General features: G+C 39.4%; 1 protein-coding gene across 1 annotated transcript in view; it reads right to left on the bottom strand.

Annotated features, from left to right (window-relative positions):
• Positions 1–1,683: 1,683 nt before the first annotated feature.
• Positions 1,684–21,241, bottom strand: part of LOC117552563 (zonadhesin-like) — a 34,307-nt gene continuing 14,749 nt past the window's right edge. The window contains exons 3-28 of the mRNA XM_034226137.1: positions 14,139–14,536; positions 13,089–13,653; positions 12,755–12,951; positions 12,277–12,660; positions 11,524–11,816; positions 10,761–11,026; positions 10,357–10,425; positions 9,907–10,044; positions 9,553–9,809; positions 9,373–9,457; positions 9,145–9,216; positions 8,818–8,952; positions 8,443–8,699; positions 8,237–8,321; positions 7,919–8,134; positions 7,674–7,811; positions 7,527–7,529; positions 7,058–7,314; positions 6,856–6,940; positions 6,326–6,766; positions 4,607–5,218; positions 3,986–4,194; positions 3,750–3,906; positions 3,221–3,657; positions 2,434–2,563; positions 1,684–2,318 (exon numbers count right to left, since the gene is read on the bottom strand). Of these exons, the coding sequence (XP_034082028.1) occupies positions 2,176–2,318; positions 2,434–2,563; positions 3,221–3,657; positions 3,750–3,906; positions 3,986–4,194; positions 4,607–5,218; positions 6,326–6,766; positions 6,856–6,940; positions 7,058–7,314; positions 7,527–7,529; positions 7,674–7,811; positions 7,919–8,134; positions 8,237–8,321; positions 8,443–8,699; positions 8,818–8,952; positions 9,145–9,216; positions 9,373–9,457; positions 9,553–9,809; positions 9,907–10,044; positions 10,357–10,425; positions 10,761–11,026; positions 11,524–11,816; positions 12,277–12,660; positions 12,755–12,951; positions 13,089–13,653; positions 14,139–14,536 (6,029 nt within the window). The 3' untranslated portion in view covers positions 1,684–2,175. The remainder of the gene's footprint in view (positions 2,319–2,433; positions 2,564–3,220; positions 3,658–3,749; positions 3,907–3,985; positions 4,195–4,606; positions 5,219–6,325; positions 6,767–6,855; positions 6,941–7,057; positions 7,315–7,526; positions 7,530–7,673; positions 7,812–7,918; positions 8,135–8,236; positions 8,322–8,442; positions 8,700–8,817; positions 8,953–9,144; positions 9,217–9,372; positions 9,458–9,552; positions 9,810–9,906; positions 10,045–10,356; positions 10,426–10,760; positions 11,027–11,523; positions 11,817–12,276; positions 12,661–12,754; positions 12,952–13,088; positions 13,654–14,138; positions 14,537–21,241) is intronic.

A 21,241-nucleotide genomic window follows, 5' to 3' on the forward strand; every position in this document is an offset into this window, starting at 1 on the left:
GTATTGATTTATAACTGTTAATCCACTGTTTTATTTCATGATCACTCTGGTGTCTCACACCCTCATGATCGTCTATCAAATAGTAAACATGCATGACTTATAGCATAGCTTATTCTATAGCAAGTGTAGGTGTAGTGTAGATATAAAGAAACTTAGTTGTAGCTAAAAGTCTCTGTTCATTGTAGAGTTGGCATGGAGGCAGATTATGTGTCACTAGACTAGAGTATTGGGAGCAAGTAGTTGGCTACAGTGTATGAGGTGATTTTACCTGTTGGAGCTGCGGATTGAGCTAGAAAATCATAAGAGACATGTCATTTCAATGGAATACATAAAACAAGAACATTTAAGTTCAGCATTTGCTTGAGCTGAAAGAGGTGACTTGCATGGATATCAAAGTTCAATTCATGTTGTTCAATCTTTCCTATGAAATGGTTTTAGTGAAGTGTCTATTTCCAAGTTTAAGAGAAAATCACATATTCTAAAATGAATTCCTTTTAAGGAACTACTCTTCCTTGTCTCTTCTTCATTTACTTTGTCTTAATTTATACATTTTAAAATGTAAATTAAAAAAGTGTGTGTTCGTTCAACATTCATTCAGTTTTGATGAGAAAATTCTGCAAGTAAAGTCAAGATTTTTTTGGCTTTGTTTTATTGTTTTTAATTGCAGGGACTAAAGTCAGGATGGTGTTCATCAGCACTTGAACACTTTGAAACCCTTCTCACATGAAGTTGTTGTCAAGAACCTAACGTTTCCATTTTGAAATAATTTCTGTTTAACTGTTTCAAGTTTTGTTTCAAATGTCTCATTGGAGGCAATTGTTTTTATGGGAATACCAAAATAATACTTAAATATGAAGCACTGTATGTTCATTTTCATTTCTTGAATTTACAAAGTGACTACTGCATAAACCATTACCCTGATATAAAGTAACATGTACTGCGATATAAGATTTCTGCCATGTTTTCCATCACAAGTAGGCAGGGTCAATGACCTGATCTAGCATATTTATTTTTATTTTAGGTAGAACTGCATTTATGAGACACATTTTAATAATCTACCATTATTATTTGGAAAAAATACAATCAGGTGAGTCATGTCAATTTAGATTATTAATTAGATTATTTATTTGGCTCGTTACAATCAGGTCAAACAACAAAAAACTAGGTCATGATTAAAACAATTGTTGTAACTGTGTATTCTAAATCTTCTATCAATAAGAAACTGAAAAAAAGAAATTAAGATAATTATACCACGATATTACTTTGGTAAACTGTTCAATATTAAATGATGTTTTACTCACCATTACAGAGCGGTAGCAAGCTCGACAGGACAAAGCAGCAAAATGAAAACCGACCCATGACTCTGTCGCTGTTGAGTGTAACAACGGCTTATTTATAGGTACACTCGTGATGACAATAATCCTATTGTCTTCACAGAAAATACATCTGCCTTTGTCTTCAGAATTATATCATGTTACAGAAGTTGTGTAAACGTTTTTCTTACTGTAACTAATTATCAGACACAGACTGTAGAAATGTCAATAATGCAGTTGTAGCTACACTTGAAACTGAAATGTCTAGACTAATGGCTACACCAATGTAACCACAGTACTTAATCATATGAACAAGTTACATAGAGTTTATTTCCAACAATATTGGATATTGATACATAATTGTATTGTCATGCATAACAAATACGTTACCCTAATGACAACGGACAACATCTGATATATCTCACAAGGAGTACAAGGATTTTTTGAAAAAATTAAAGATGTGAGATATTTCATGAAAGTTTGTTAGTTCTTAAAAAATGGACTTGAAAGTTGGACATCACATTCTTGAAACAATGCAAAATCCCAGAAAACGGTGTAAGCAGCAGACATGTCTTATTTTACTGTGATATAGTTTGTGTGTATACAATTTTTATAGTCCAAGTCCTTTTAAAGTCTTCATGGCCACAGGTTATGTTCGTTCCAAGTCACATTTTGGCAGCTTAGGTTTGGAGATTACATGCTGTCTAAGGAAAAACTGAAATCTCCTTAACTCTTAAGTTTTTATTAGGGTAAGGGTTCATCAGTGTTGAGCTTTTTTGTGAATGCCACAGTGATGTTACAACTAGTCGTCAACATTTCCACAGAGTACTTTTGATGTCTTAACCCGACGTCCACCAATCTTTCACACTCTCCAGCTCTCTCCAAACTCTTGAACGTTCTTGGCCCTGGTACCATCTGGCTTCATCATGTCATTCTTTTTTTTACCGTCAAAGTTCCCACACAGACCCCCAACTTTCCTTTTATATATGCGGGGTAGAATGATTTCTGCAGAAACAACATCAACAACAGAGCATTACCTTATTACGTCTTTAACTCTCTTCCATAAAAAAATTATGTATGAAATTATGAATTGTGATTTAAGGATTTGTTGATGAATTACCTGCTCTGCCGTGGCCGTCAAACTCCACGGAGAGGCCAAAGTCGGTCTTCAGGTAGATGTGAGAAGAATGTTCCCAGATTTTTAGACCAGCAGTCGGTGAGGCGGGCATTTTTGTTCTCCTTCCATCCACCTGGAGGGGGACAAAGAGGGGTAATTCCCAATGTAACTTATATTAAGTAGACTTGTCTGAGAAAATAGTAGGTTTTAGCCATTTTTGTCAGTGTTACTGTAGTGATGGTTGTTGAGACTGAACAATCTCGACAGCTATTGGATACATTAGCAATATTAACAATATTTGGTACAAACATTCATAGTCCCCACAAGATGGTTATTTTCAACATTAACATACATGTCTCTGTCAGGTTAATTTATAGTAATCACTTTTCAAGTGGCCCCTGCCATTGCAGCACAATCTAAATCTGTTTCTTCAGAACTCTTTACAAAAAACAACATTATCAGACTCATTTGTACTGAGTTTAGTGCCACTGACTACAGCACTGTTTATGAGCGCCACACTTTGTAACATTTTTGTCCATCCTCCATTGCTAATGTCCTTACAGCAGGGCCAAGAGGGAAATCTCACATTACAAAGAAAGATACAGCATGCATCAGTTGCATTTATGCTGTTGTAACAAGAAACACTGGTTATTCCACTCAGCGCTTTCACAGATGTCTTTGGGCTTGCAAGAATATGATGATCTTATCCTAATACTGTACCTGCTATGAAGGAGCCACAGTTCAATGACATGGAAAGAATAATATTGTTAGAAATGTCTTTGATACTTACAACCAGCCTCCGGTTTTTCTTTAATACCACAGTATGATCATACACTCTGATCTTAAGCTCTTGTAAGCTGTGGTTCTCCTTGTGCTCTTCACTTGAGCGATCATGTTTGCTATCATCACCATCATGGTCATGGTCATCATCATGGTCATTATCATGGTCATTATCATGGTCATCTTCATCTTCATCATCATCATTATCTTCATCATCATCATCCCTAACTCTGCGACTGTGGTCTTCTTCACTGCTGCTGTCGTCATGTTGATGACTATCATCCTCATCCTTTACAGTGTTGATACCCTCGATGTAGACATGTGGAAGGTTATTTGGCAAGTAGTTGGTCCGGACCAGCACATACGAGTGGTCACCCTCAAAGTCGTGTTTCATTTTATCAAATGATCTGTATTCAGGGTCTTCCCTGATGGTGCAGTCCCTGAAGCCTGTGAATACATTCATAAATGATTTCACAAGATGTAACATGTTTAAGATATATCACAATTAAAAAATAGTTAAATGGTGACACTTGCAGTACCTGTAGACTGGCAGTAATAATTGCCCTCATCATTTTGAAGGCAAACAGCATTTCCATCGCACTCTTCTTTGTCATCGCAGTCAATCCGACCGACGCCATGGTCTTTCTCACATTCACATTTCTGACTGCAGTGATTGGTGTACCACACATCAGAGAACTGACAAAACAAAAGTAGCCGTAAGTATTTTATACTGTAAAAAACATGTGACTTTGATGAAGACTATTCTGTCACTCACATCATATTTGGTGCCATTCCTTTTCACACAACCACATTGTTCGATAGGCACACAAACCCTCTTTTTCTGAACAAAGCCTTCATCACATACACATCCCTGCACACAACCCTCATCTTCAGTGCAACGTGGTGGGCCATTCAGGTGTGTGCAGGTTGGACTGCAGGCAGGGACACACGTGGTGTAGTGACTGTTCTCTGGACAAGAGGGTGCTAAAGAGAAAGAGTGTATATTCTCAAGCTTAACAATGATAAACAACAAAAGGTCAATACAATCAGGGCTGAGTGGTAAGTCAAAGCCACATATCACATTTCACAAGCACTTTCAATCAAACATCATGTCATGTCATATGATATAATATGAAATGATTAAGCATTTTTTTTAGGGTTTAATTTCAATAAAGTGAGACTAGATAATCATGTCCTTTTCAACACTTTGTTGTTCTGGATAACTAAAGTGTTTTGGTTTACATCATATTTTTTTGTTAATCACACTTGAGGAGGTGACATTTCATCACAAATATGAACATGCCCAAAGCTTCAGGTTTCAATGGTGCCTAACCTGTGAGGTGTAAAGTATATATTATACCCAATCCATGTATATACGGAAATACTTTGAACTTACTTGGTACAGGTGTAACTGGTGGTTGAGGTATTGCCGTTGTTGTTGATGGTGGTGTAGCTGTAGTTGTAGGCTGCGGACTACCTGTTGTCGAATGTGGTTTATTAGTTGTTGTAGGTTGTGGTCCTGCTGTTGTTGTTGGTTGTGGTTTAACTGTAGTTTGTGGTGGCTGTGGTGAAGCTGTGGTTGGTGGTTGTGGTTTAACTGTTGTCGAATTTGGTTTATTATATGTTGTATTTTGTGGTCCTGCTGTTGTTGTTGGTTGTGGTTTAACTGTAGTTTGTGATGGTTTTGGTGTAGCTGTGGTTGGTGGTTGTGGTTGAACTGTTGTCGAATTTGGTTTATTATATGTTGTAGGTTGTGGTCCTGCTGTTGTTGTTGGTTGTGGTTTAACTGTAGTTTGTGATGGCTTTAGTGTAGCTGTGGTTGGTGGTTGTGGTTGAACTGTTGTTTGTGGTGGCTTTGGTGTAGCTGTGGTTGGTGGTTGTGGTTGAACTGTTGTTTGTGGTGGCTGTGGTGTAGCTGTTGTTTCTGGCTGTGGTAGTGTTTCAGTTGTAGGTTGTGGTCTGCCTGTTGTCGAATGTGGTTTATTAGTTGTTGTAGGTTGTGGTCCTGCTGTAGTTGGTGGTTGTGGTTCAACTGTTGTTTTTGGTGGCTGTGGTGTAGCTGTTGTTGGTGGTTGTGGTTCAACTGTTGTTTGTGGTGGCTGTGGTGAAGCTGTGGTTGATGGTTGTGGTTTAACTGTTGTTTGTGGTGGCTTTGGTGTAGCTGTGGTTGATGGTTGTGGTGTAACTGTTGTCGAATTTGGTTTATTAGTTGTTGTAGGTTGTGGTCCTGCTGTAGTTGGTGTTTGTGGTTCAACTGTTGTTTTTGGTGGCTGTGGTGAAGCTGTGGTTGATGGTTGTGGGTTAACTGTAGTTTGTGATGGCTTTGGTGTAGCTGTGGTTGATGGTTGTGGCTTAACTGTTGTTTGTGGTGGCTGTGGTGAAGCTGTGGTTGTTGGTTGTGGTTTAACTGTAGTTTGTGGTGGCTGTGGTGAAGCTGTGGTTGGTGGTTGTGGTGTAACTGTTGTCAAATTTGGTTTATTAGTTGTTGTAGGTTGTGGTCCTGCTGTGGTTGGTGGTTGTGGTTGAACTGTTGTTTGTGGTGGCTGTGGTGTAGCTGTTGTTTCTGGCTGTGGTAGAGTTTCAGTTGTAGGTTGTGGTCTACCTGTTGTCGAATGTGGTTTATTAGTTGTTGTAGGTTGTGGTCCTGCTGTAGTCTGTGGTTGTGGTTCAACTGTTGTTTGTGGTGGCTGTGGTGTAGCTGTTGTTGGTGGTTGTGGTTCAACTGTTGTCAAATTTGGTTTATTAGTTGTTGTAGGTTGTGGTCCTGCTGTAGTTGTTGGTTGTGGTTTAACTGTAGTTTGTGGTGGCTGTGGTGAAGCTGTGGTTGATGGTTGTGGTTTAACTGTTGTTTGTGGTGGCTGTGGTGAAGCTGTGGTTGATGGTTGTGGTTTAACTGTTGTCAAATTTGGTTTATTAGTTGTTGTAGGTTGTGGTCCTGCTGTAGTTGTTGGTTGTGGTTTAACTGGAGTTTGTGGTGGCTGTGGTGTAGCTGTGCTTGTTGGTTGTGGTTTAACTGTTGTTTGTGGTGGCTTTGGTGTAGCTGTGGTTGGTGGTTGTGGCTTAACTGTTGTTTGTGGTGGCTGTGGTGAAACTGTGGTTGGTGGTTGTGGTTTACCTGTTGTTTCTGGCTGTGGTAGAGTTGTAGTTGGTGGTTGTGGTCTATCTGTAGTGTGGGGTTCATTAGTAGATGTAACAGGATGCTCTTGTCCTTCTGTTGTTTGAGGGTTTTCAATAATTTCAGGTTCTGGTTGATGTGAGGGTTCAACTCCTGGGTGCTCTGTTGTCAGTGGGTGGGGTCTAGCTGTAGTTTCAGGGCCAGATGTGGTAGTTTCTATTGGTTTGGAGGTTGTTGAAAGCTGTGGCCTTGTTGTTGTGTCTGGCTTTGTAGGGGATTGTGTATCAGAAGCAGTTGGAGCTACTGTTGTTGTGGGGATTGTTGTTGTGAAGGTAGCTGTTGATGGTGGTTTTGTTGAGTTATTCTCTTGAGGAAGCTCTGTACCTTCTGTTGCAACTGGTTTGGAGGTTGTGGGAGCAGGGGTTGTTGGTTGAGCTAGGTCTGTAATGATATTTCACAAACAAGTCAGACACATTCCCAATTACAATGTGTGTGAACAAAATTGAATGTCAGCAAGAGAAAATAGTTACCTCTGCAGTGTCCACGATGAAGTGATACATCATCTATAGCAACATCAGACTGATCATTGGAACCTATTCGCCCCTCAAATATAACCTGAAATAAATTGCACAGGTTCATGCTAAAGTACAGTATACCAGCACAAGACCAATTACTCATTTATTTTTTTTATCAGTTTTTATCATTAGTCAGATGAGGAGAATAACATTTTACCTGGAAAGCTCCAGATGTTGCCAAGTCCACCTGAGCCAGGTGCCACATATTTCCTTGGTCATTTATCTTCCACCAAACAGCATCAGCTAATATATCCTGGAGCAGGTAAACATGGAGGCCCATTGTATCTGCTGAGCCGTACATGTGGTACCAGAACTGCAGACACTGAGGACCAGAGTCAGAACACTCAGAGCTAATGAGACGAGCTGTGTCACCATGTGAGGCGCTGTTGGCTTCGATGTAAAGATAGTGGCCACCTGGTTAAGGACAAAAGAGTTTGAAAATTCATAGCAAACTATAAGTTTAAGGTATATCAAGATGCAACTGAAATGGTTGCTAAATGTTGACAATCCAAATGTCCTCAAAACACTAAAATGCAAAACATTTCTTAATTGCCCATCCTCAGGATGTTAACGGAAAGATATCTTATCTTTATGTAAAACAGTACACCAGGAACTCATAGCCTGACAGTCTACAATTCTGGTTGAACAAGGAAGAACTTTTTCAACAACCAAAATGTTTTTCACCTTGTGACTGTGTGGCTGAAACTGGGGCATAAGGGTGTGCAGACAGTACAACACAAGAGTTACATGGCTTGTGTGAGAAAGCTAATTACCTCCCGTAGTGTGATCTGAAGAAGGCCCAGTCATTATAGTTGGGGTGGAGCCACTATGCCTTGTCCAATCGATAACATCAGTAGCAAGTTGGGTCCACTGACATAGATCTTGTTCATAGTTGCAGTTGAGTTGGCATACTACACACACAAGTCAAAGATATCTTTAATTAACTGGAAATCACAAAAAGATTATAAAAGTTCAGACAGCCGGGGTTACACATGCTGCTATGGAATTAGAACTTTACCTGGGTGTCTGTTATCTGGAGCTTGAGTAACGTTGTCCTTATTAAAGTCGGTTGTTGCTGCCACTACGGGACGTATGGTAACATTTGCTTCAGAGGGCTGAGCAGTTACATTGACTTGAGGGGGCTCTGGATCTGCAGTGGATGGCACAGGGACACTTGGAGAAGCTGTGCTTCCATCAGGTTTGGAAGGACTTGTTGACTCAACACCACTCAGATCTGCAACAGTTTATTTAAAACATTATCAGATTATACAGCCTTGGGATAAATATCACATTTTTAAGGTTTAGTGGTTTTCATTCACAGTGCATGTTTTTTTACCAGAGCATCGTCCATGATAAAGCTTTACATCATCTATTGCCGAATCCGACTCTTCATTGGAGCCTCTACGTCCCTCAATGATAATCTAAGTTATGGAAAAAGGATTAGTTATTATTTTGCAGTCTCTTATTGTTACAATTTACTTCTACAACATCGTTGGTTGACAATATTTCAATAATTTGAGTTCCTGGTGGAAGATGTTGCACCTGGAAAGCTCGAGTTGTTCTGATGTCCACCTGAGCCATTTGCCACATATATCCCTGGTCATTAGTCTTCCACCAAACAACTTCTGTTCGTCTGTCATGGAGCAGGTAAACATGGAGGCCCATTGTATCTGCTGAGCCGTGCATGTGGTACCAGAACTGCAGACACTGAGGACCAGAGTCAGAACACTCAGAGCTGATGAGACGAGCCGTGTCTCCATGCGTCACGCTGCTGGCCTCGATGTAAAGATAACGACCATCTAAGAATGAGAAGCGAAATGATCAACATTTTCACATACACTTTCTACGGTGAGATAGATATTTTCTGTGTCATACCTGTGATCATTTATAATATTACATAGAAAAGGGGTGTATTACCACCAGTGTGGTCCACAGAGGGCCCAGTCATCAGAGTGGGGGTGGAACCACTTTGCCATGTCCAGTCAAAAGCATCTGTGATCATCTGACTCCAGCTACAAAGACTGCTATCGAAGCTACAGTCCAAATTGCAGACTATAAAGGAAACATTTGTAAAATATTAACAGGAACTAAGTAGGCTATTAAGGACCTTGGCAACTTCCTAAACATTTAGCAAATCTTTAACTGGGAGTACAATCACAAGACATAAATGTTCAATTCTAACCACACATCAGCTTTCTCACATAGAAACAATTGGCCCATAAAAAAGGCTTCCTGTGCACTTACCTGGGTGTGAGGGGAGGACTTCCACATCTGAGGAGGGAAACACAGTTCCACTAACCAGGCCAGGGACACTACCTAAAGGAGGACATTATTGGTTATGTTTAAACCCTGAGAAATGGTCATGATTTGAGATAATATAATTTATTTTTAGCATTAGAAATATCCTTGTATCCTCAAGTCATATATATTTAGTCAAATATGAAATGCTTTATTTAGTTAAATGAATGTCACCTAAACATGAGCCAAAGTTTATGGAAATGTCATCGATGGCCACATCTGATTGAGCATCGGAGCCTCGAATTCCCTCAAATAAAATCTAAAAGATGTAAAAGGGAAAAATAAATGTTTTAATATACAACTACAATAATATAATCTTTTAGGCCATTATATTGTCTGTAAGGTGTCACTTACTTGGAATGGACCAGTGACTCTGATATAAAAATGTCCTAGATGCCATTCTGGACCTTGGTTGTTCATTATGGACCAGAGTTTAGTAGCTTTATTGTCTTTGAGCAGGTAGATATTGAGGGCCATGGCGTTGGCTGAACCATACATATGGTACCAGAAGTTCAGGCAGAGTGGTCCATCATAATGGCACATTGAGCTCCAAAGACGAGCTGAATCTCCATGGGTTACACTACTTCCTTCAATATACATGTAGAAACCAGCTGCAGAAAAGTTGAAATTAGCATTACAAACATGCACAATTAAAATCAATGCAGCAACTTTACAGATGTGATATCATCGCCTGACATTACGTTTTACCTCCAGTGGTGTGGTCTTGGTTTGGGCCAGTTAAGCTTGATGGTGTGGGTCCTGAATGTCTTGTCCAATCAAAACTGTCCTGCATGAGCTGCTCCCACCCACACAGATTATTTTCAAAGTCACAGTTTATGGGACAGACTGTGAAAAATCATATAAACAAGATCAGAATGACAAGTATTATGGCTTATTATGCATAGGAACATAACATTATGAAAAGTAGATACAAATACATTTTCCAAGAAAACATGATTTCATCCAGTCCGTAGATAAATATTATTATTATTAATCAAAGTTATTCTAATAAATGTATGCATTTAAATACTGTATCTGTTTTTAAGGCAAGCAAAGTAAATCCAAAGTTGGTTTTGAAATGATTCATTATGAATTGAATTTTGCCACTGATTATCCAACCCAGTAACAAAAAACATTCCCAAATCTGAATGCTCTTACAAGTCTGATCTGTTGTAGAAGTAGTAGTTGAAGGTGATGGTGGAAGAGTTGTAGTAGGTGTGGGTTCAGCTGAAATAGGGACAACAAAACAAAACGTTTTTGGCCTCATAGGAGATATTTATAAAGAAAAAAAAGATTGCCTCAGACATTTCTCTCAGCCCAGTTGCAGTTGACTCTGCCATAATCCTAACAATTAAAAGCAACAGCATAACGTTTTGAAGAAAATCAATAATTAGGTAATATACTTAATATGTTAAACTGCCTCTCATCCTAAATGCATTTAGATTACACACTTTGTGTTCATTAATTGTCTCACAACTAAATATCATTAGACATAAGTCAAAAACACACTATAAAGTAATCACACTGTTACTCTTATCCTAATGTCTGACCTACACACTCACCACAGGCTGTGTCTGTCTGCCAATGAGGTAGCTCCACTCCTGCAACATGGCATGCTGCTGCATAGGACTTAAGAGATTCACATAGTGTGTGTCGGTCACCACGTGTGGCACAGAAGTCATACACACAATCGCTGAGGTAGATGCTTGGGTGAATGGTTTCATGGCAGGGCTTGAAAGCGTCCCCTAGTAGGATGTAGCACTCATTGTAGGCCTCATTCTCCTCATCAACATCACATTGTCTGGGATCATCTGGGTGGGAAATACACCTGAACGAGAAAGTTTAGACTGATATAGTGATATTTCTGTTCCACTTTGAACAAACAGATATGATGATAAGATTTATTAATACTATTTATGTGAGGAAAACATAATTTGACAACTTCTTCAGGTTATTCATAAACTACAAAGAAAGCCAATATGTCAGATTGGTTTCAAGATAATGGTCTAATGGCTATTACTTATTTGCAAAGAACAAACAACTGCCTCTTAACAGAAAAAATGTCAGATATTTCAGTACTTTGGCCCAGCAGGGGTTTATGCTAACATGAGTAGAAGGTATAATGTTTTCCATGTTCTTGATCTTAGTTTAGTTTAGGTGGAAATAAAATTAATGCTACACAGCTAGTGTGGCTAAAAACATGTTTTCTTCACTTTCTTTTGAGATGGTACGCCTAACTTTTTCCTTTTGTATGTATTAAACTATCAGCATTCATGTGATCTCCACTAAAATATGTATAGATACCATTATAGAAGAATAGCTTACTCGTTATTGCCTGGCACCTTCCAACTGTCACCAAACTCAAATGGACCAGTTGCATTTTGGCCTCCTGGTGTCACAAAGTCATCCTCCTGACGGTCCGAGAAGGTGCCACACAGTCCGCAAAGTTCATACTTGTAGCGTTCATCAACGTGGAGGAAGAGTCTGTTCTGTGCGTCTATTATCATTCTGAGGCCAAAGGTTGTTTCCAAGATGATATAATTGTTCTTCAGGTAGACCCATACTGAGCCATATGATCCATTGGTGGAATAGGGCAGTCGGACTCTGCTTTTATTCACCTAAAGAGAGGAAAATGTATTATTTGCAATAGTTATTTGTGAGAACAGAGTTTCTTAAGAATGTCTTATGTCACTATTTAATTTTTATTGGGATATTAAGTGCAGCCTTTTATCGACCAACTAGCTGTTCACGGCAAAGGAAAGTAGGTCAGCTCGAAGTTTGTTTGTTCTTAACCCTAGACAAGTGACTTCCCTAATGATTTTACGCAGAGTAATACATTAACCATATAAACATGGGTGTGCTGATTTTACAGTTGTGAGCTGTGGTAATTAAGGAAGGACAATAAATAAAACAGAACAAGCACTCTTTATATCCAGTAAGGACCTGACCTTTACAGGTCATTAGACACAATTGCATGGACTGTAATACATTTGCATACAGCCTCCGCTCCATTAACCCAATGCTATAACAAAGTTGGCATTGTGTGATATGTAGAGAATTTTTGGTGCTTACATAGACCTTCCCGCTCTGATTCAGTGTGACGTATAAATCGTCAACTTGGAGATCCACAGCTTCCAGCTTGGATGGAGTGAAATTCGTGTGGGGAAGATGCATGTTGTGTCCAATCACAGTGAACTGTACTGAGCTTTCTCCTCCGCACGTGGTAGTCAGCGTGTAACTGCAGCCCCCTTGAAAGTCATATGCCATCCCATCAAAGGTGATATAGTGTGGGTCACCATACACACTGCAGGTGGCAGGTTTGAATGGAAAGCAGCCTTTGACCCCATCCTTGACTTTACAGACATCATTGTCTGAGCATTGCATTGTGGTGCACTGCACCTCATTTGTACCCATGCACTGACACTGCTGCTCACACTCCCCTTTCGAGAATGATGCTCCTTTCTGCAGGCAAAACAGAGTTAAGTGATTCAATTATAGCACTTTGGAAGTTAAAATGTGAATTAAAAGGTGTTCCCGGTTCATCTAAATCACTTACCTCATAGTGTTTTCCATTATCCCAGCACCCACAGTCCTCTGCTGCGACACACTTTCCCTCACTGAGTTTAAAGCCAGAGTCACACTCGCATCTTTCCTCACAGCTTCCACAGGAGCCAACTGCATCCAAACCGGAGCACATCTCGGGACAACCATCAGCACATGAGTTATAGTGGCTGTTCTCACCACACTGAAGGGCTGAGAGGGGCAACAAAGAAAAGAGGAAAGGGCTTGAACTGTTGTTGTATTATCAAAGTAATTATTTCTTACTATTTTGTTATTTTTGATCAGTGGGTCAATAAATGGCCCATTAAAGGGTCATTAAATAAACATACGGCATAGTGTAGAGTTCCTCAATGTGGGTATGGTGACTCCAGCCTCCTGGCAGATATCGGTGTAAATCTGGAATGTCTCACAAAGTACTGCTGTGTCACCGTGGGTAGAGCACATGCCGACCACACAGGCCCTGAAGTAGCTCTCTGCCCCCAGAACTGATAGGCAGCCAGCAAAGGGCCCAGTGCTGGAGAGGAGGCCCCCACAGTACAGCTCACTGGCATACTCTGCCTCCTCCAGCGGGTCACACTGATGTGGTAATAGAATGGTATCACAGGAGGAAGTGCTTTGCCCAGTCCGCCAGCTCTCAGCCAAACCTGTAGCATCATGGGCATTTGTTCCATCTGGCTTTCTGAAGTCATCTTCTCTGAGGTGGTTATAGTTTCCACACAAGCCACAGACTTGGTCAGAGTAAGTGGATGGCAGCGCCACTTGGACAGCACCAGCGTTGTCATATGAGACAGAGAGACCAAAACTGGTTTCCAGTTCAACAGCAGCGGGGTTGCTCTTGACTTTGACAGAGCCATTGTTAAGGCTCAGTGGAAGCTTCTTCCAGACACCATTAACCTGAAGGAAAGTTAAAGTTTTAGACTTCCTTACTGGCTGTCATCAGCAATATGGAGTAACTGTATCTCACAGTTAGCATAAGAAGCACCCTTCTGGGAATTGATAAGGGAGATAAGTCTGGGACATTATGCCACTAAACTCTGCACTTTACAATAAACTCAGTTTATCAGTAGAGTTGGCTGCAGATAGGGGAACTGCTCGTTTCAGTACATTTCCCAGCTCAACACTCACTACCCCAGAACGGAAAGGTGCCACAAACCTGAAGTATATGGTACATGCAGTTCTTAGTCATTATGACACCAAAGGGGGTGAACATAGTAAGGAAATACATATTCTTTACCCTTGAAAATATCGTCTCCCTAATGGGTGATGATAAACACAGTAATAAACAGCTGAGCACGATACATATAAAATAAACTATACATCAGCAATTGATCCCACTAATGTATTTCTAATTATCTATTTTCTCTTTTAAAGTGACTTACCACAATGCGATGCGTCTGTCTTTTCAGCAGGGACACTCTGAAGTTCCCCATGTCTACAATAACCTCCTGAACAGTTGGCAGAGATGAGTTCCAGTTTTTCTCATTCACTACTTCCACACTGAACAATGGCAGAGTCTCAGAGGGTGAGCAGGTCTTAACCAGCGTGTAGGTGCAGGAGGCCATGAAGCGGAAGAGCACTCCATCAAAAGTGCTGCAGTCTGTGTGACTGTGTATCGTGCACATCCCAGAGGCGTGAATCCCACTGGATCTTTCTACTCGAGGACGGCAGATTTGGCCCTTAGGGCACTGAATGGGAGAGCAGGAGAGATGGCCCCCAGAACAGAGGCAGCGAGTGGACTCATCTGTCCAAAACTCTGTGTTAGAATCACACTGTTGTCCTGTGGCCGAGTAAACAATCACGTTATAATCACAACACCTTCTGGCTAGAATAACTGAATAGTAACTTGACATACAGTACGTGGATTAATGTTAATGATCACAGTTATTCAACATGTGATTCAAATATGTAACTGATAACTTATTATAAGTAAAACATTCCTACTGCCTTATATTAAGTTCAAACTGTTTTTACATCTTAAAGCTTTAGAAGAAGAGTTTTGTGAAATAGGATATTTGTACTGTTTCACTGACTCTAAGCTGACAAGTGTTATGACAGTATTGGTTTATGTTTTGCATACACATTATTATCACCATACATAGCTGAAAATAACAGGATTTAGTTTTATCAGAGGAATCAAAGGTTGGCTGTTCTTATATTAATATCAAAAAAAGATATATATTTACCACATGAGCCTCTTCTTACACCTAGATGATTAAATGTGAACTGTCTCTCCGTGGACACTGCTTCGATTACAACCTGATACAGAAGCAGATTGTTTTTTTATATTTAACAGTACTATATTTTGATTCCCCAATACTGTTTATTATATGACATTTTACCTGAGTCCCTGGTTCGATGATGTTCAAGGGGACAAACACTTGTCTCCAAGAATCCCTGGGGAGGACAGGTGAGGTCCAGATTTCTCTCAGGCCCGTGCTGCTCTTCAGCAGAGTCCTGAGTGCTGTCCCATAAGCTGCAACGGGGGCTAAATACCAAAACTCTAGACAGGCTTTGCCCTCCAGCACCAGTGGACCGCTCTCTAAAACAGTCACATCCTCTGCAGATGAAAAGGACCGTAAGAAAGTGTAATCAGTAGCTGCTTTTATCCACATAATAAAAAGTGATCAAACTCCATTTTTTATTAGTTTATTAGTTTTATTAGTACCTTCTGAAGTACAAATCCAATGACAATAGCCTCTCCATTCCTTTTAAACCACTCAAGTCAAATGGTGACATTTATTTTTAACCGCGCAGGTTAGGAATAAGCTTTTATGTCGGACCATACGTTTTATTACTTGAGCAAACCATTCCCTCGTCTCTGTTATTGTAATAAAAAAGTACATCTGTTGTGGTGCAATAATCATTAAATGCAGAATTGCCGTTTATTGTGTTTTGTGATAATTGTGAACCTTAAGTGCAGGCCCTCATCTTTCACTGCCCCTGGGAGAGCCTGCTTCAGATCATTTAGTGATACGCAGCGAGGTACAGACACACAGTCACAGCGCGCCTTTAGATTATAACAGAACTGTGGACTGCTGTTCCAAATCCTCTTCAAAAAGGGTGGGAACAAAATGAAAGGTAACTATACAGTCACAGTCTCTCACTGTCAAAGTGAACTCTTAATAAACTTTACTGTAACCTACCTAAAAGAAACACATTTTGCTTTCAAATTTGCAGTTAATTTTCCTTTCAGCTTTTGTCTGTACCTGTTCTTAGTTGGGTCCATTCACAAATCTGATTGTTATGTCCGTCGTAGGAACACTGTGTACCATACTCTATGAAAGAAGAACAATGAGTCAAATATTGGTTTAAGTCAGTGTGTGATTTTTTAAAATTTCATTTAATAAATTGCAACGATATATAAAGTATCCACAAGTCTTAGTAATTGTAAAACGTCATACCTGCATTTTTTCTCCAATCTGGTAAAGTAACTAATGAAAAATCAATTTCAGCCCTGAAATAGAAAAACAATTTGTGTATTCAATCCCATTGGTCTTGCTACAAGTTATTCCAATATTGAAATGATTACATAATAACATTGAGCAAAAATCTAAATGTTATTCACTCAATAAAACCAGTTCAACACTATTTTTAAACAACATATCAGCTTCATTTTGGCAGTTAAAATGTAATTATCTTGACACCCACCTGCACTGAGTCCATGTCTGAGTTAGAAAGAGTAGAGTCACTGTGACCAACACATCTTTGAAGATGCCTCCAAGCATGGCTGATCTCTTAACGGCAGCCTCCCAGCTGCTCTCCCGTTACTAATACCCGTTCTCTCTCTCTCTCTCTCTCTCTCTCTCTCTCTCTCTCTCTCTCTCTCTCTCTCTCTCTCTCTCTCTCTCTCTCTCTCTCTCTCTCTCTCTCTCTCGTCTCTCTCTCTCTCGTCTCCTCTCTCTCTCATCTCTCTCTCTCTCTCTCTCTCTCTCTCTCTCTGTCTGTCTTTGATGAGTTGAAGAATAAATTATGAGAGGTAACTGTTTTGTAACCTCTCTGTGGAAATGCAGTTGATATGTGACCCTTTAGCACAGAGGTCTGGCCCTCTTGTGTTGTTCTCATGAGGAAGGAACAGGTTTTAAAGCATTTAAACAGGTAACCAGTGGGTGGAGATAGATGACTGGAGTACAGGAAGACATGAAAGGGGTTGGACTCGGTCTGTGACGTTCACATATTCCAAAAGACGAAAGCAACTGACACAGTTACTGTTGCTAGGTCATAAAAGCATAAACACCAAGTTAACGGAAAAGAAAAGAGTTAGTTAAAAAAAAAGTTATCTCTGACCAAAGAGTGCAATGTCAACTATGGACTTCTCACCAATGTTATTTAATGTAAAAGCTATAGGCTACTTACTTATAAATACCTTTATGAATACATTGATTTGTTAAAAACACTTTTTCCATAGTTAATGATAAAGTTGTAAAGGCATATAGTACAATGTGAAGTCTTTAGAAATATCCACACAAAAAATGATGCATTTGTGCTACAAATACGTTTGTTTAATATTAAGAACATGTATGTGTTGGTTTGTATGATGAAAACAGGAACTTGCAACTTACTTTGCTCACAATGGATCCTTTGTCTGTTTGAGATATACTTTCATATTTGGCGTCAAACACAAGTCTCTTTAGACGTTTCAGATATCTTTTAATAAAAATGTATTTGCTAATGTGTTCTATTCAGAGATACATTTCTTTGCAAATCAAAGCGAAGAATCTGAATTGTTAACACTTAGCAAAGATATGAGAGAAAAAAATTAGCCATTAAGAACATCAACTTATGCAATCCATGGTCGAGATAATTACAAAACGAAGCACGAGTGCATGGTTTTCTGACAAAAGTGTTGTAAAAGGCCAACCTGTTAAGCCCCAAAGCCCCCCTCGGCGGGGGCTTTTATTTATTTTTTCACGACACTGTGTCTCAGGGCATCTTAATATTTAAGAACCTATTCAATCATCTTTATTTAAAGAGACTCTTGGTCCATTATTACAAAAACATACAACACTCAAATATAAATTAAAAAAGGCAGTTATACCAATGTTTCCACAGAGGTGACTGGTATCGTACAGCACTGAAACACGGATTTGACAGCAGCATAATGACAGAGTTATGAGAAACATTCAATCGACAGATGAATTTGTACATTAGATTTCTCAAAAGAGCATGGAACGTGTTGACTCGTGCGTTACAGAACATTTCACTTGCACTGCACCACCTTGGTTTTCTAAGCAGTATACGCAAACAGTCATTATATGCAACCTGGAGCTTCCGGAGGCTCACCTTCTTATACTTGACCCACAAGGGGGCAGTATAGAGAGGAGTGCAATAAGCTCTAAAGAGGTTCACCTTAACCTTATCTGAACACCAAGAGAATTTTCTAGCCAACATGTTGGCTTGCATATATAAGACACGCCGCTGTCTATACATGTCATCATCATCAGCCATTTCATCTGTGATGATGTGTCCCAGATACTTAGTGTTACAGCAAACAGACAGCACTAAGCATTAATGTGTTATACCAGATTAACGGGAAGAATCTCAGCTAACTGACGATACCATTTTTTTACCAAAACACAGCACAAGTCTCATAAGAAGCATCTAAATGACCCCTGAGCGAAAAATGCTAACGCACTTTGGCACAGAATTCAAGATAAAAGATACCCTTATTACTTATCGTAACTGCACATACAAGATATCTGATTAAAGCGGAGGTTCCACAGATTATTTAGGTATAGTATCATCACTGAGTGATCCGAACTCGCGACAGGGGAAGCAAACACAAGCATCACAACACGTACCTTTACGGAGCTTTTACAGGAGATCGTCTCACCGTAGATGTCAATCTGATCAAAAGACTTGTTCAATGGCATTAAAACGAGAAAAAACGCGAAAAAACGCGAAAAAACGCGGCTGAATCGGTTGATCCATAGGTTGATAATGTTTCTGTGGATCTGAAAAAACTATTTATAATCCATAATTCCATTTGTATGCAAAAATCGGAGAGTAAAAGTTAGCTGCTGATGGTAGCCAGCAGAGTTATCGCAGCTTCCGGTTTTGGCTATGCGTCCCCATGTTTGGTTCTAAAAACATTCTGAGAATGTTACAGTCATTGTTCTAGGAAGGTTTTCAGCGGGAAGTTTTTGTTTGGTTCCCAGAACGTTCTTCTGAAAGGTAGGATAACGTTCTCTAAAAACATTCTTCAAATGTTTGGTGATAACCTTCTTCAAATGTTTTTGATAACATTTTAAAACATTATGCCCTACTGTTCTTAAAATGTTTTTAGCTGCAAGTTAGATTTGTTATGTTGCCAGAATGTTATTATTTTAGAGAAAGATAACATGGTTTATGTTAAAAAAAAGTATGCAAATGTTCTGTGGTAACAATTTACTAAAATATGTGTACATTATTAGAACATAAAGACATAATATTCCTGTAATTGTTCAACTCAAAATTCCTGGGTAAGTGGACTGACCACTGTGGTCATTAGGATGATTTTGATAGTTTACTTAACTATTGGAATTTGACTATTAACACATGTAAAAGGATGACTCGGAATCAGCTGGTGAAAGTAACATTTGTTTATTAGAAAAGGGGAGCTGGGAGTGGAGGTTGGTTATGGCGGCAGTGGGAAACAGTTGTTCCAGGGTGGGTAGAGAGGCCTGGCTGGTCTTGGGAGTGTGGAAGGCCTTGGATTCCTCCTGGGAGAGACACAAAAATGAGTGTGAGGCAAAAGCAGGCAAAGTTGTCAAAGAATATGCTGGTCAAAAGGTAGAGCGGCACGCAACAAACCGTTCACGGCAACAATCCGGCAGGGAATGAGTGCAGGCTGCAGGTTTTCATAGTGTGGCTGATGAGCAGGTTGCAGGTGTGGTTGATTGGAGATTGCTCCCAGCCGTGTAGAGCAGACCAGCAGGCAGGTGGGGGGGGGGGGCACTAACCCACTAACAGGGGTTTCAGGGACGGGCAGTGATAGTCGGTCCGTTCTTCTAAATGTCTGTCTTTGGTGTTATTCGATCCATATGACCATAGAGATATGTGCATAAACAACAAAAACACTTGGGGTATAATGTTCTAACAATGTTATCACCAAACATTTTAAGAATGTTTTTAGAGAACGTTATCCTACCTTTCAGAAGTACATTCTAGGAACCAAAATAAAACTTCTCGATGAAACCATTCCTAGAACAATGAATGGTAACATTCTCAGAATGTTATTAGAACCAACAATGTCTAGCTGGGAACTCAGACATGCCTACGCAAACGTGCAATATCATGAATTACGTGCTTGTTTTTTTCTAATAACGAAAATGTGGTGACATCAGATTTCTTTTAAACATCCTTTTCAAACAAATGCAGCAAGTTTGTTTTTTAAAGCGCACTACAAATAAATATTTCGCATCACAGGAACATTTTATAAAAAAATAATAACCTCCTGAAAACATTATCCAAATGTTGCTTTCAAAATGTTCTTCTTTGGTTATCATGTAACATTGAGGGACCATTTTATAAAGAACATCTTTAATGTGTTACCCAACAACGTCCAAAACACATCCTTAGAATGTTGGAGGCAAAACGTTCCACATTTGCTGACTTATCACATTAAAGGAACATTTTATAAAACACTTTCTGTCATCTCAGGCCTCATAACATCCTGAAAATATTTTCAGAATGTTGCAATTAAAACGTTATGTCTTAGTCCTTAAACCTTATAACATTATTTGAAAAAATAAACATCCTAAAAATGTTCTTTGAACATCAGATTAAAACGTTTCTTTAAAACCTTATTAGAACCAATAGGTAACGTTAGCCAAAGTTGTGAGAATGTTCCCCGCTAGCTGGGTCAGTCTCACACACACACATTACCAAATAAGGAGTATGTGGGAGTTCCCCTCGATTCCATTGGGTCTGACGGTTAGAAAGAGATGTCAATCAGCAAAATCGAGCAAGGGGGGCCAGAGATATGGAAAATCCACCCATATGACCCCAGAAGTGTTTTTTTTTGCTAAATCTCTCTAAAAAGGTCACATTTCACTTGTTTTGCATCAATCTTGAAACAGGGTACTGATTATATGTTGTAGTTTGGATTCCTAAAGCTTTTAGTCTACCATCCCATCATTGAAGGGTGGTTTTCACTATAAGTCTTTTTTTTTTTTTGGACGGACACAATAATTGACATTTTTTTACTGTGTTAAATCTGAATTTACTTTAAAATAAAAACATCTATATTGATTCTGACAATTCTACATCCAACTCACAGATGTAACCTTGCTTTGAGAAAAAAGATTATTAATTTAACCCTTTTAAAAGGGAAGATATGGTCATTTGTTCTGGGAATGTCATTTTCGAGCCTGAGACCTGAAAAACAGGCTCGGGGCTTAAAGAAGTTTCTGCTACACCATGTTTGGTTAAAGATATCAGTGAACTCTATACAACAGGTGAAAGAAAATGTGATAAGACAGATGTATAGTGTGGGTGTTGCTGT

The sequence above is a fragment of the Gymnodraco acuticeps genome, unplaced genomic scaffold, assembly GCF_902827175.1.
Source record: "Gymnodraco acuticeps unplaced genomic scaffold, fGymAcu1.1, whole genome shotgun sequence".
Classification (NCBI taxonomy): domain Eukaryota; kingdom Metazoa; phylum Chordata; class Actinopteri; order Perciformes; family Bathydraconidae; genus Gymnodraco; species Gymnodraco acuticeps.